Source organism: Nipponia nippon, unplaced genomic scaffold (genome assembly GCF_047370975.1).
Source record: "Nipponia nippon isolate SJK-2023a ecotype South Korea unplaced genomic scaffold, ASM4737097v1 scaffold_26, whole genome shotgun sequence".
Classification (NCBI taxonomy): Eukaryota; Metazoa; Chordata; class Aves; order Pelecaniformes; family Threskiornithidae; genus Nipponia; species Nipponia nippon.
The window spans coordinates 6246843-6262996 of NW_028262343.1; the positions used below are offsets into that span (position 1 = coordinate 6246843).

Genomic DNA, 16154 nt, shown 5'->3' on the forward strand with positions numbered 1-16154 from the left:
ATACTGCTTTTTGCTTGTCTTAGAGATTTTTGTGTGCTTTGTAATCTTAATTGTTTCTCTTTTCCTTTTCTAGGAACGGGACTTGTTAAAAACATTTAAAATTCCAGTAGACACTTTAATAACTTACTTGATGACCCTAGAAGACCATTATCATGCAGATGTGGCATATCACAATAACATACATGCTGCAGATGTTGTTCAGTCAACCCATGTCCTGCTATCAACCCCAGCATTAGAGGTAAACTACGCTAAGGTGGGAAAGAGGCAGGCATGAGAGAAAGGGACATACTAAGACTATTCTAAACTAAATGTTAAAGACCTTAGTTTCTGCAATATTTTTTAAAATGTCACATCTTTTTCTTTTAAATCATGGTTTTATACTTGCATATTTGTGCTGTCATAACCTTTTTCATTGCAACACAATGTGTAACTTGTTTCTACCATCTCATTATTAATACTACATCCTGTTCTGTCATTATTTCCCATGAGGGACTCTCACCACAGTTAGTGGAATTGCTTAGGAAAGACAGTGATAAAATGGGATTCCCTCAATAGGGCCATTTGTTGGCTGTTTTGGTTTTTTTTTTCCCTTGTTCATATTCATTCTGATCCTGAAAGGCTACTTTTGTGTTTCTTTCTCAGACAGAGTAGAACATGTACTAACTTTTCACTGGACTATCTCATTTTTTTTCATAAATATTTCAAAATTATTTGGAAAACAGTAACATTTCATATGTTGTTTTCTGAGGAATTCTCTTGTTGAAAGTGCTTAAATTTCTGAAGTGAAAGGAAGTGAAAGAAAGATAGAGATTACTTTCCCCTTTTTAAGCACAATTCAGCCCTTAGTATAGCAAACATAGACATATCCCAGTAAATTGTTGGAAAAAAGGCAGATTAAGCAAGTAGTTGAAATTTTAGTAGTTCAGAAGGATTTGCCCTCATTTTCAAGGGGGGGCTGCATTTTGACTATTTTTCATAATGACCAGTCTTTCATGTTACTCAACGTTTCTGCTTTACCTTCTCCTTAACGAGAGGGTTATAAGTGAACCTGTCGTGGTTTAGCCCCAGTCAGCAAACAAGCACCACACAGCCGCTTGCTCACTCCCCCCACCCCAGTGGGATGGGGGAGAGAACTGGAAGGGTGAAAGTCAGAAAAACTCATGGGGTGAGATAAGAACAGTTTAATAATTGAAGTAAAATGAAATAGAATAGTAGTAATAGTAGTAGTAGTAGTAGTAGTAGTAGTAGTAGTAGTAGTAATAATAATAATAATAATAATAATAATAATAATAATAATATAATGAAAAGGAAAACAAGAGAGAGAGAGAAACAAAACCCAGGAAAAACAAGTGATGCAACCGCTCACAACCCACCAACTGATGCCCAGCACGTCCCTGAGCAGTGATTGCTGCCCCCCAGCCAACTCCCCCCAGTTCATATACTGAGCATAGTGTCATATGGTATGGAATAGCCCCTTGGCCAGTCTGGGTCAGCTGTCCTGGCTGTGCCCCTCCCAGCTTCTTGTGCCCCAGGCAGAGCATGGGAAGCTGAAAAGTCCTTGTCTAGTGTAAGCACTACTTAGGAGCAACTAAAACATCAGTGTGTTATCAACATTATTCTCATCCTAAATCCAAAACACAGCACTATGCCAGCTACTAGGAAGAAAATTAACTCTATCCCAGCTGAAATCAGGACAGGGCTTTAAGACTGTTGGCAGGTCTTGATCCTCAAAGACTCAGGAATTCTCTTGGGAAAGATTTTCTTTATCTCAAGAAGGAAGATCAGATTATGTTCTTAAATCACCACTAGCTTCACCAAACAGCTGAACTGATAGTCAGTAGCATTTTTGGTTTTTTTTTTCCCCAGATCAACTGTTTTTCATGGCCTTGTTCTCAGTGAGGCTTTAGCCAGTAAAATAGCAATATCTGCCTGGTGCCACTGCTGATCTACACACTTCTGAGCTGTTCTTGATCAGTTATGAAAGCAATTATATAACGTGGGTGCTTGTGACAACAGGGGAGTGGACTCAGTGACACACCAGGTCCCTTGCAGTTCTCTGTTTTATTTTCCTAATAATCTCACACAGAAGAAAAATCAGTAAATGTTAAGTAAGATGCCTGTAGTCTGTCACCCTTTCCTTTAGCATCATTTAGGAGATGTGCATCTTTCAAATACAGGACAATGTGTTCTTTGTGTAATGTAGACATGTCAGATATAACATGATACCATGATACGTAGGAATCAGACTGAAATATTTAACTTCAGTTTGTGCTGTAGGTTAGAAACCTAAATCTGTACTTAATGATCTAATAAAACTGGATTTATTTACAGACTGAAGCTGAAAAAAACCTTCTGTTGTTACTGAATTTATTGATGTTGTCAGTGTGAAATACTGTTTTACTTTGATGGCCAAACTTGAAATATTTATGAAATTCTACATAATTGACAATTTTACAAAAGGTTATGGTAGTCTATGTGTAAAATCTCTTAAGATCCCTGATGCATTCCAAATGTGTTTTGCTTGTTCAGATCTAGATTCAGAGTCCTTTTTATTGAAAACATTTTTTCATTGATTGGCGATTGTCATTTCTGTTTCATGATTTTCTAGGCAGTGTTTACTGATTTGGAGATTCTTGCAGCAATTTTTGCCAGTGCAATACATGATGTAGATCATCCTGGGGTTTCAAACCAGTTTCTTATCAACACAAGTAAGTTTGATGTTCAGTGTTTTTTCTCAAAAATTTGCTGCAAGATCTGCACATAGCACCTGAAAAATACACAGTTCATTACTTGTTTGCTTTTATGTGTACCTTTTCTCAGTAAATGGATAGGTGTTCATATTTTTAACTGGATATCATTTTGCATTGCTTGTAACTTTAGAAATAATATGCATAGTACCCTCTAGCAAAAATTACTAAGACATGAACTATAATCCTGGCACTATTTCAATGTATTGGATGTGGTCTCTTTCCTGGAAGTTAGTTGGTTTACATTAAATAAATAAATAAAGTTGTAGGAGAAAAATGAAGGAAAATTAAATAAAATATCAAAAAAAAGAAGACAACAGTTTCTATGTTTATATTGGAAGCATATGGTATGACCAAGGATAGCCATACATTTTTAAGAAATTTAGAAAACAAGTTTCTTTTTAGCAGACTGGCAGGCCCATCTCTGTCTCTCCCTGGCTGTTGTACTTGTTTTCTGATCTCTGCATACTCATGCCTCTTGGACTGAATTTTCTCAGCCTGTCCCTGCAGGCTATGGCAAACCTCTTCTCTTTTTTTGTGAGTCTCTTGCTGGCACTCCATGTGTGGAGGAAAAAGCCCTAATGAAATGAGACCCTAATGCCATCTCTGAATTTGAAATCCAGGGTATATGTTCTGCATTCCTCAAGGCTGTTCTCTGCAGCATTGCATGAACCACCTCCCCCTCTTTAATCTTCTACTAGAAGAAAAACACTGTTAGTTTTGTTGAACCCAATCATGACGCGTTTACTGAATGGCTTGTTGCCCTTGCTTTGATTTCAGTGGCGGATGTTACTATTTTAAGTGGGTAGCACATTGTAAGTCAGTGCAAGTTCCGTCATACGATGTTATTTCTTTTGCCATCTGATGACTTCTCCTTTTGCAATAACTGACCCAGAAGTACAATAGTTGTAATAATACTAAGAATCCAAGTACATAAGAAGAAAAAACTACAGAAATGGAAACATATCTAGGGTTGCATATTTGACCCATCTGGTTGCACATTTATAGATGATGTCATTCCTGCACTTGGGTGAATCTATTGCACTGGTGCTAAAATAATATGACCCCATATCAGCAGTATAGTTTGAAGAAGGGAGCTCCTGTTCTGACTCATTGCTGCTGTACATTCAAATAAGACCTCCACTCCAGTCTAGCCTGCATCTAATTTTATTTGCCTTAATGGCCTGAGGGCTACCCTGTAGTGAAATTCAATTTGGTGACTCATCTGCAAGGAGGAGGATTTGGATTGACTCTAGATTTCTGGTGCTGTATTGGTAACCAGTACACTTCAGCAGTGTGGTATAGGAAGAGAGTGAATCAAGCTTTGTGCACAAAACAGTGTGTAATACCCAAATTCTTAAGAGTAGGCATGTGTAAGTAAAGTTTTTATTTGTTTGTTTAATCAGAAATTGAATAGCAAGATATATTGGTGGCTCTGAGGTGCTATGGGGAAACCACTGAGTTGTTCAGGTTTAAGCAGGATGACCAGCTAATTGAAGGGACCAGTAGTGATACATAAAGCTTTTGCTTTTAGGCAGACAGTTGAAATCCAGCTAAGTTAGGAGTGATTATTATGCTGCTTATTTAGTGGCTTAGAAGAAATGTCTTGTTCTTCTCAATTCAGCTTTTGATAGAGAAGGCTTCCATGTCAATCAAGTAACATCACTAATTGGAACTGCTGTTGCCAAGCTGAAAAGAGACAAAGGGATTTTATCCCTTCTGAGTTACATGTACAAAGAAGAAACTGTAGGGACAGAGACAGAGATAAAGACCATCTAATTTAGATTTGTTTAGCTACCTAATACCCATCATTTTCAATGAGAGCTTAAGAATCAATGCCCACATGGCTTGTACAAAAGTCACACATGAAGTCTCTCAAATCCCAGATTTTCCTAATCTCTAGAAGATCATTTGCTACCATCTAGTTTTATGTTTTGCAATTAACCTTACAATGTATTAACATTTCACTAAGAAGTATAAGAATACATTTTTAAAAGCATAATAGACTTATAGTTACTTAAAGTATGTACATATTTTCATATTTCAGCTTATTCTTTATAATTACTCATGTGATATTTCTGAATATTATTTCCCTATTTCAGGTTTTAAAGTCTATTTACACAGTTGTCTAAAAATCTGATCCCTCTTGAATGCTATTAAAGAACAAACAAATATGGATTGTGTTAGCATCAGAGGAGATGCTTATTTGATCATTGTACCTCTGTCCTTCCAGACAAATACTCTTGAAGCTTATAATGTGTTACAGAGATTACGAAGGGGGAACTTTCTTCCATTTCCACCTCCATTACAGTTGAGCACATTTTAGCTCTGTCTGTAGACCCAGCCCTTCCAAAGTAGTTTGGCAATATGTTGAGTGTTTTGCAGTTGGGGCTCATCAGAAGGCTGTTTGAAAGGAAAATAAACCAGTGCCTGTCATCTTTGTAAGAAAAATAACAAGTAGGCAAGCTTTGTAAATGTTCTGTGAAAGATGAAAGAGAGATCATTTGACAAACTCGCTTTCTTTTTCTTTTTGCTATTATGGTTTTGCTGCCATCAGGATAAGGAAAAGTAGAGGAAGGGTTTCCTGATTCACAAGATTGATGTATTCAAGACAGGAGAGGAAGACAGCAGGAGAATGCATAATGAGGCTAATGAAATCTGAAGAGCAGAGCTTTTATAGGCACCCCATTGAGCTAGAGGGATTTTAAAACAAAGCTGCTGTAAAAGAAGATAAAGAGGACAAAGAGTACAATAGACTTACATATGGTTAGATTTAGGATAGAACAGCTGTAATAAATAGAAATTAATATCAGCACATGATAAGTGTGATTGCATAAAAAGCATTCATTTTTGATAACAGATTCATTTGCAAGCTGTGTCTTAAAACATATGCAAGCTGATTGTGTAGTATCCCCAGGTAGAATCTAAAGCTGTGCAGAAAATTGTAACTGCTTTTATTTGTCAAAGCTGGCTCTTCAGTGGGCCTAAGCAGACAAATGCAGACCTTGTGTGTGTGCCTTAGTACAGGCATTGCTAGGAAGGTGTATGTTGTTCTCACAGCCATATGGAGTGACTGAGTTAAGAATACTTTTGTTAGAGAAGGCAGCATTACGGCATCAGGCGTTGATTGCACTCAAGTACGAGGCAGTAGGCAAGGGCACTGCTTGCATTTTCAAGCCACATGACCTTCCAAGAAAAAGACCAGAAGCATAACTGTTACCACCCTACCAGCCTCCTCTCAAAACATCCTATTGTCATGGACTAATGACCCCTAGGCCTAGGCTAGGCATCTGAATGCCTTAGCTAACTGCTGAAGGACATAAGATATGTGCTCTCTGTCTGACCTACAGCAAAGCTTCAGCTATGTATTCCCAGGTCTGAGTACTAGATAGGTGCAACTTAACTTAAACAATTGAATTTTAGTAGTTGTGATGGGAGGGAGGGATGAGAAGAGAAAACATCAGTGTGTGTTTTAGTTCAGGTGTGTTTATACATATAATATTTTCCATGTGACCTCATGCAAATATGAAAATGTATTGTGAAAAATACCTTACTTTTGTATTTTTTCTAACTTGCCACTCCAGGTATGTGTACATGCTTCACTGCAAAGCTGTTTTTTTATTTTCCTCAACATTCTTTGCCTTGATTTGTTAAATAAATTTTGTAACTTTTGATAGTGTGTGAACTACAGCAGCTGTTTCTAAAAGTTCATCTGCAAATCTTGTTATGAATGTAATGAATTTGAAAAATCATAAGGGATTTGGTAGAAGCACAGGCTTTAGTAATGTTCTGCCCTGTGACTGTTATTGCAGATTCTGAACTCGCCTTGATGTACAATGACTCATCAGTACTGGAGAATCATCACTTAGCTGTGGGCTTCAAGCTGCTGCAGGAAGAAAATTGTGACATTTTCCAGAATTTGACCAAAAAACAGAGGCAATCATTGAGGAAAATGGTCATTGACATTGTGAGTTCTGCTTGAGAGTCCCTCTTGCATAGTGCTAGCAAATTGAATAATAAAGCACAGAAACGTTTTATGATAAATTACATGTCGTTAGACCCATAACCAATGAAGTAAAAGTTTGAAGTTTTATTGTGTATTGTCCAAACATGAATAGTGGGTTCTTTTCAGTTTCAATAGCCATCTATACATTTTTGGAAGGTATACGATCCTCCTTCAAGCTGTTTTCATACTGACGTGTATGCCATTTCACCATCACAGTTAGAAATTTGCTACTGAATTGATGATGAGCTTAGACTGATCAGATCTTTCTGAACAATTCTGAACAATCATTTTGTTGTATTCTTAAACTAGTCAAAATGAAAACTTATTATTTTGGACACTAATGACATATGGGACTCAGACTTTTATAACGTATTCAGATACAGGAGTTATGGGCTCCTTCCAGAACTGTTTATTTCTGTGTTCAAAGATTTTTTAAAAATCAGTAGAGTAATTTACATAATATTCATTTATATGTTTGTTTCTTTCAAGGTACTTGCAACAGACATGTCTAAGCATATGAATCTATTGGCTGATTTAAAAACTATGGTTGAAACCAAAAAAGTGACAAGTTCTGGTGTCCTACTTCTTGATAACTATTCAGACAGGATTCAGGTAAGAAAATTCATCTGGAAATGGTCACTTGTATTGACTTACATCCTTAATAACATTGGCCTGCCCATTCTCCAGCATGGGTTAGATAAGCTGTCCATTCTCACACCATGACTCATTCCCTTCCCTCTTCTCCCTCATGTTTCCTACCTGTGACGTATTCTGTTAGGTACTGAGTGACTCTCTCAGAGAGTAATGGGGTGGTAAAGTACTTCTGGACTGAATGTGGCTTTGGCCTTCCCTTCAAATTATCAGCACCTGATTGGTCTTTCTCTCAAACATTTTCTGTCTCTTATACATGCAGAAGCAGCAGAAGCAAGGTAATTCATGGCTATTACTGCAAGTGTGAAAAACACCCAAGCACATAAGTTTTTGCTGTTTAGAAGAAATCTTGCACTACACGTATTTTCAAGATTCTGTTTCACAGCCACCAAAAGTGTAAATGGAAAAGGAGCTGTTTTTCTCCAGTGTAATAACACCACAGTTGTTCAATCTATTTTAGGTTCTTCAGAATATGGTGCACTGTGCAGATCTAAGCAATCCAACCAAGCCACTCCATCTCTACCGTCAGTGGACAGACAGAATAATGGAGGAATTTTTCCATCAAGGAGATCGGGAAAGAGAGAGGGGAATGGAGATAAGTCCCATGTGTGATAAGCACAATGCATCTGTAGAAAAATCACAGGTAATTGATTTGAGTAGGCAGTTAAATAAAACAGTATGACATCTTAACAGAAAAGGGTGGTCCATAGCCATTCTTTATGTTTTGATGAATTTCTGAATGCACTATTTCCTTTATTTCCTTCTAGTTAATTAATTCAGCTCCTGAGTAGTGAGGGGAGCTGAGATTCTTACTGTGAAAACAGCACATGGCAGTGTGTTTGCTGAAGAGATTCCATCACTGTGGTGATCTGCAATGAAGCATATGCTTCAGAAGAGAGTATTGTACAGCTGCTCATTAGGGTTTCCTTCAAAAGCAGAATTAAATATAAAGCAGCTGTTTGGCTCACTAGATGCAGTGGAGTTGTTTGGAATGAACAGTTCATTTGAAAACAAATCCTTTCCAAGTCCTTATCCAATATCCCGAATCAGACTTCTGAAATGTAAAAGACCCTATTTACTACATAGAACAGCATGGGTTCCTTTCAGCCACCTTAAGGGTAGCATGTCTAGTGTCTCTTACTAGCATTATCTTTCTCAGACATTGTGTGACTTATCGGCATAGTTGTTTATTTCTTTGTGAATAAGAGCTCATCCTAATTTTGTATTACTTGAAACAGGTGGGTTTTATAGACTACATTGTTCATCCTCTGTGGGAGACATGGGCAGATCTTGTTCACCCAGATGCCCAGGATATCTTAGATACACTGGAGGACAATCGAGAATGGTACCAGAGCACAATCCCTCAAAGTCCCTCTCCTGCACCCAATGACCAGGAAGAGGGTAGGCAGGGCCAAACTGAAAAATTCCAGTTTGAACTAACACTTGAGGAAGACGGTGAGTTAGACACTGAAAAGGGCAGTGGAAGTCAAGTAGAAGAAGACACCAGCTGCAGTGACTCCAAGACTCTTTGCACCCAGGATTCAGAATCCACTGAAATTCCTCTTGATGAGCAAGTAGGGGAAGAAGTAGAAGAGGAGGAGAACCAGACAGAACCTTGTGTGGTAGAAGACCATTCTCCTGACACATAACAATGAAGATGCAGTCTCTTTCTGTCTTGCCCTCTCCCTTTCTTTTCCTCTTTCCCTCTGTTTTGGGGGATTTTTTGTTTGTTTGTTTGTTTGGTTTTTTTAAATTAGGTAATGGTTTCCAAAGTGTATGTCATATGCTACAACCATGGTCACAACTCACTGTCATCTGCCAGGACGTTTGTTGATCAAAAATGACCTTGATGACTCAGTTTGGCACTCAGGAATATTGTAACCAGAATTTTTGCCTCCATGGCATCAGAAAGCAGGGGGGAGAACATCCATAAACTACATTTTAATAAGCTCTCCATTTGGCAGATCTGATTAAATAAAGCAAATGTTTTCAGGGGAGTACCACCTGCCAACCAAATGCTGGTATGCTTTGATAGTTTTTGAATTCATTTTATTTCACAAGCAAAGCTCTGGATAATGTTCATCACCAGAGGAAACAGACAGAAAATAAACTGAGGTTCCTACTGGAAAACAAATGCACATAAATGATGGGACACAACATGAATCTTTTACCAATAGGAAGATGAGCTGTGGAAATTGCATAATTTTCTAATTTCAAGTCTTCCTGATATGTGACTGAAAAAAGTGTGACCCAGTGGGTTGCACTAATCTCTACATTTTGTATAATATGTAAAAGAGAGATCTTTTGTAGAGCTTACTTTTATTATTAAATGTACTGAGGTATTATATTTAAAGAAAAAACACTTTCAGACTTCATCTGCCACTGTTTATTTTTTTTCCAAAGAGTAACTTGCAAGTTTTCAGTACAAATCTGTGCTACACTGGAAAATACTTCTAGGGTTTTTTTCCTTCCCTTCTTTTTTGCACCTTAGAATCTCATGGCAATATTGAGCTGTAAAAGTCTATTATTTTATATATTGGTGAGGTCCATGAATATCCTTTACGTTACATAAAACTCTTTCAGTATGATGGCTTTTTTTTGTTTGTTTTCATCATAATTTTCTCAAACATATTAGAGGAACTTACGTTGTGCTTTTGTCTTCATAGTGGCCTGATCCTGCCAATTCTGTCTTACTACCAGAAGTGGTCCTAGTGAAACCAGCTGGACCACTAAGATTAGAATTTGCAGGACTAGAGCCCGTAAGAAAGGTAATGAATTGTCTTTTTAATACAAAAGCTGGTATTCTGCTATATTAATAAAATTCATCTTTCTGAAACATGGTTTCCAGACCATTTTTGGCTGGGAGCTATAGACTGCTAAATCAGAACAGGCTAATACAATGTATGGAATATTTATTTTGGTAAAAAAAGCATTAGTGTAATATTTCCAATTTTTACTCTCTTAATGACTTTTTATCTGTATCATCTATCTAGTTAAACTGTTTGCTAATCTGAGACATATACAACATAAAAATAATGATTGGCATTATTTTTTCATGTTTTTGTTGCAAGAAGAACCAGGTCAGTCTTTTCTTTTTATGTTTTTAAGTAAATGAGCAATGCATCATGAGAGTTGTACTTTACTCCACATTATTTCAATCTCAGATCTTTTCATCCTTTATCCAGCTTGTGCTGAGGGAATCCTGCTTTTCAGTTTGATTGGTACTGAAAGCTTCTGTAACTTGGAAAGTTAAAGGGAGGTAGGAGTTCATATTTGTCATTTTCCAGTCCTGTTGTTTGGTCACGTGAAAGAAGGACTTTTATGTCCTCTGCTTTACCCTTCGTTAAAATTGTAGTTTTGAGCATAGAAGATGGGAAATAGTTGCCTAGGGAAGTTAGCAGACTCCCACTCTGTAAAATTCTGGTAAAATGACAATATCAAGATGATTTCTTAACAAAAGGAAACAGAAACAGCCATTTCCGGTTTGGATTCATTTTGTAGTAAATTTGCAGATATGAATACAGGGGGGTTTTTAGGTGTCAGATCTAGAATAAAAACCTGTTTAAAAAAGATTGGCTAATAATTCAGCTTTTAAATGCATTTTGCATTCTTCTGTATCCAGGTCATAGTTTTCTCTACCTTTAGCCCTCACAGGGCCTTAGCACAGAAGATGCTGAAGGAGGAAAGAGAATGAAGAGAACTCATGTGGGTTTTTCTCAGTTTTTGACTCTTTTTTTTTTGTTGTTCTTCATCATTTCTTCCTGAAACTGATCCATCTAAAAATCCTTTCAATCCCCAAGAGTGCCTGGAACCTTAATAATGGAAAAGCAATATAAATTCCAAAATAACCAATAGGGACCTGAAAAGGTTTTGTATCTGCACTAATTGAAAGTAAATGAAGAGAATAACACCATATTGTGAGATATACACCCATACATGTGGACAATCAAATAATAGAAAATTATATCATTTCTTAGAGCCAGGGATATAATGCACTGTACAATCTTTTTTTTTCCTCTTTTGCCAAAATGTGTTTTAGCATTGCACACTGTTTTAAAACAATACAGTTTACAAGTGGCTTTATGTGTTCTCAATATTTTTGCCATAAGAAAATGCAATGAGTTGGGTATTGAGTGGGGAAAAAAAGAAAATTCATATTGCTTATAACAGTACACTTTAGCTTGCAGGTTACTGTACTCAATAATGCTGTATTTGAATTCTTAAGTTGTTTTGTGTCATTGTTAAAAAACAATAATAAAAACAACAATAAAAAACTTAAATGAAATGGATTTTACAGAAAGCTTTGACAGTTCTTTTCAAACATGTTATTTATTTTATTTGTGCCATGCATTTTTCTTACCAAATGACCTTACCTGTAATACGCTCTTGTTTGTCTCTGTTTACAACCATTTATTTATTGTAATGTACATACTGTAATGTTAATTGTAAATTATCAGTTCTTATTATAACATCATCCCTGTCAGGGTGGTGTTGCTATATTTGGAAACTCTTGGTGAGAGAATGATTATTGTGTATACATATTCTTTGTACATTTTGTCTTCTGTAATATATTCTATGTCACCTTAGAGCTTGTTTATGGAAGATTCAAGAAAAGTATAAAATACATACCGATATATCAATAAAAAAAGCTTCAGGTCTTTGGTCCCAGGGCTGTGCCTTAACTTTAAACAATATTTTCTTCTGTTTTGCTGCATTTGAAAGTAAGGTAGCTATGGGGCTAGGGCTGGGCATTTCTACCATATTTTTAGTTCATACTAGTAACCCCATCAGTTAGCAACTGATATCATTCATACTACAATGAGCTTTCATTCATGACCCTACTGGAAGTTCAAGCTTTTCCAGACTTCTGGCAATATAATTGTATTTCCTCTCTGATTATCTTTTTACAGGCTATCATCATCAGGGATTATTGCAGCCATTACTTGCTCCTAAAAAAAATTGATGCTGTATTTCAGTACTGAATTGTACTGAAACAGCTTTGGAAAGCATCTCTAATTAGCATTTGATTTTAATGTGTATTGGAAAATGGAATAATTGGAATTAAAAGAGTATAACTCATGCACTTCTTTTACAATCGTCTGTAATATCCCTAATTTATTTAGTAGCACAAATTATCACTGTATAAGCAGAATCCATGAAGTAGGACAAAAGGCAACTTTAAACTTGGAAATGCTTTCCAACACTAATATTAGTGTTATAAGCAGCCAAAGCTTTTATTTTGTATAGATGTATCTAAGGCTTTGTACAGGTGTGTATAGCATAACGCACTATATCTACAGGAGAGTGGTAAACCTTTAGATCTTTTAATAACACTAGTATTAGATTTGCAGGTTGGACTCTGAGTATCTCTTGCTGTTTGACTATCACGTTGTTCCAGACTACTTAGAACTGATAGCAATGAATTTGCCAGAGCAATGTAAATAGCTCTCCTCCATTCTGGTGATGCCCAGCCCTTGTAGCATGTGACTTCTCAGTGAAAGGAGAGATTCTTTTTTCAAGGAAAAACAGCCTCCTTTTTGACACAAACTGTAGATTTTAGCAGCCCTGGCCCAAAGGAAATCAATTGCTTTTGTTTTAAACAGTATAAAAGGGATGCTATAATGACAGAAATCCTGAACAATTTTTGTTATTGTTTTAATTTGTTTTTTCCTTTGGGTATGTCTTGAGAGTAGCAACTTGTGTGAACATTGCACATGACAATTCTTTCACTGGTTTCTTAACCTCTCTTACAGCCTATGGGATAGTACTGTACATCAATACCTTCATATGAAATTTTTATATGCAATGGAAATAAAAGCATGGGTTGATTCTACCTAGTTACTCTATTTGATTTTCTTTTGCAAGTTGGTTTTTTTTACATACGTGCCATAGTTGTGACATTTTAAGAGAAAGCTTATTGCCAGAATATTACTGTTTTTTTGTCATCATACTGTGTTTTGCATAGATAATACAAAATAAATGGGGCAAATCAGAAAAGTCAATCAAACATGGTATTTCATAAAGAAGTCTAATCCAGAAAGGTGCTATACAGTTCTATAGAAAGGTGTTCAATCTCAGTTTTCAGGAAATTTTACCATTGGCTTCAGTGGCAGAAGCAGCCTATCCTGAGAAGATAAAAATTCAGCTTTAAAGGAACTAGGAGACTACAGATTGCCTAGAGGAGCAATACACTGGGATATCACAAAGAAAATAAAGAGAGTACCATAGTTAAATATTGACCAGACAATCTTGTTTCTAAATGGATGATAAAAAGAATTTTTTTTTTAAAATACAGTTCATAAATGACAGCTGTTGTCTTAAAGAATTGTGGTCTTAATGCAGGTCCAGCTCTTGAAGTGGCTTTCATGCACCTCTCCTTGATCAGAGTGGGGGTTTTGTTGTTTGGGGGGTTGGTCGTTTGCTTAACTGAAAATACTTTCTGATTGAATACAAAAAAAATTCTATGTCCATTTTTTCCTTAAATCTCTTTTAGATCCTTCTTTGGATTTGGGGTTAGTTTGCAAGGAGTACCAACCCTTAGGACTCCTTTTTAATCACACCTTGGTGGCAGAAGAGGCTGGTAAGTGCTGTGCTGGGAAGATGAAGGATGCTGCACCGAGTACGGTGGGGCAGATAAACCAGGTGGTGCCTGTCACTCTTGGCAACTTCATCCTCGCACATTCCCAGAGGCCCTAATGGGAAAATGGTTTGCATACATTATGGCTATTATGAAGGGAAGAAGGAACCCCAAATTCTTGTTAGCATTATTAAAACCTTTTCAGTAAGGAGCTCAGGTATCACAGTTGTGCACATGGTGAGCCTGAAGCTGGCAGGATTAGCCCACTGCTTCCTACATCCTCTGGCAGCACTTTCTCAGTCTCTGTGTGTGGCGATAATAATGCATCAGAACAGGCAAGTTTCAGAGCAAAACCAAAACGGATCCCCTGTTTCGCTGCTGCTATAGGAGCTGAATGTATTTTTGAACTAATGACTCCTTTATTTCCTAGTGAGACAAATAGTCTGAATAGCTGCAGCTTCATTCGCTCAATCTCTCTGCTGCACTGAAAACAAAAGTCACAGCTGCTAGCAGACATAGTGTTTACTGGGATGACCAGCCCAATTTCTCTACCAGCTGTGAATAATTTTGCATAGTTTTTCTGGAAAAAAAAGAAGAAGCAAAAGTTCAAAGATGTTATAAAAGCCTTTAGTTAGTTCAATTTAGTTTATCCTGCAGGGTAAAGAAAATCTCCAGCTTCCTCCTCTCAAACTGGTTGAGAAATCTGCAGAAGTAATAAAGGGGATAGGAAGGCCAAACAGAAATCTGAGTGATAAATTGGGAGTAAAACCTGGGCAGGGAGAAATATCCTCCAACTAAAATAATCTCATCCCGTCAAAGGTGATCCTGTGGTTTGGATATAGACATAGGAGAACTAAGTTTGAGTTTGATTCTGTCTCAGTTCCCCAGGTACAAAGCTGTATTTTTTTCCTTCTCACAAAGCAAATATTTTGAGGTCCTTGGAGTTATTGTGGCAGTAAGAACTATGTATGTATTTAAGATGGACCTTTAGAAAGTAAAAAATTGTTTGATACAATGCAGAGTTTAACACAGCTTTAAAGACTAAAAATGTGTGATTGTTATCTCTGCTAAACAAGCCCTTAGCATGGGAGAAGAAGGATGGCATCATACCTGGGTAAATAGCCTTTAATGAGAGGGAGAGGGAGAAGATACATGACGTGTGGCCCCAGATAGCATTAACTGTCTAGTGCTGATGAGCTGTGCAGCAGACAGCAAATGCAGATCAGAAACGCAACAGTCACATTGCACGGTTACGTCCAAGCATTGAACCTCTCACCCCCACCAGCCCTTACCCTGTCCTCTTCCAGCATCTGTGGAGTTCAGATGTCTATACTATCAGCATCTCTAATATGCAGCAGAGACCATTGTTTGTCTGAAGAAGGCTGGAAAAGAAAATACAGGTTATGCAGCATGTAGTAATCAAAGTACAGTTGGCATGCGTGTTGTACATGTGTAGGATGGCCTATGGCAAATGACTACCAGACATCATTACGTGGGGCTAGACAGAAACAGTTAAAGGTGGCTTAAAAACTTCAGTACCTTCTGCTAGTTGAAACTCTCCAGAACTAATACTTCAAATCTCTTACAAACTTACTTAAGTAAGTTTTCAAAAACTTGACTGGCTGCAGGGTTGACCAAACTAAGAGCTGTGCATAGCCCATTACATTCTCAAACTGTGGTTAGTGGTTTACATTGGCTGTCCTGACTGTGGCCAGGGGTAGACTTCCTAAACTGTGGTGGTGTTTGAAGCCTGATACAAAGCCTACTTGATGCAAGGGATAACTTGAGTGCAGAGACATCGAGCAGTCCCCTTCCTCTGATGAAAAGAGCAGCACTAGCTCATGTAGAGCTGCCTTTATAATCCAGCTGACTGTGGACCTCCACCGACACCTGGGTTTGTAACAGGGTCCTACATAAAGCAGTTCTTGGTTTTAGGATCTTTGCCATGGTGTGGAAAGAGAACAGAAGTGCTCTGCATAGTTTTAAATTTGTATGTATTAATTTATTGCATATACCACAAAGACAAAGCTTGTAGCAAACAAGGACGCGGCCCTAGCCCTGCTTCAAAGCAATCTTGCTTGCTCTCTTGCTTTCTCTCTCTCTTCTTCTCTCCCATAAGCCAGGATAGTATGTCTCTAATAACCACATGCATCTGGGAATAAAGACTGTGGGA

The 16154-nt window shown here is 37.3% G+C and overlaps 1 protein-coding gene across 4 annotated transcripts in view; it reads left to right on the forward strand.

Moving 5' to 3' along the window:
* Positions 1 to 13237, forward strand: part of LOC104011386 (3',5'-cyclic-AMP phosphodiesterase 4D) — a 407679-nt gene extending 394442 nt beyond the window's left edge. For all 4 annotated transcript variants that reach the window (XM_087762403.1, XM_087762404.1, XM_087762407.1 and 1 more), the window contains 6 exons: positions 74 to 238; positions 2609 to 2708; positions 6560 to 6714; positions 7243 to 7365; positions 7865 to 8047; positions 8643 to 13237. In XM_087762403.1, coding sequence (XP_087618529.1) covers positions 74 to 238; positions 2609 to 2708; positions 6560 to 6714; positions 7243 to 7365; positions 7865 to 8047; positions 8643 to 9053 — 1137 coding nt within the window. In that variant the 3' untranslated portion in view covers positions 9054 to 13237. The remainder of the gene's footprint in view (positions 1 to 73; positions 239 to 2608; positions 2709 to 6559; positions 6715 to 7242; positions 7366 to 7864; positions 8048 to 8642) is intronic.
* Positions 13238 to 16154: the final 2917 nt, after the last annotated feature.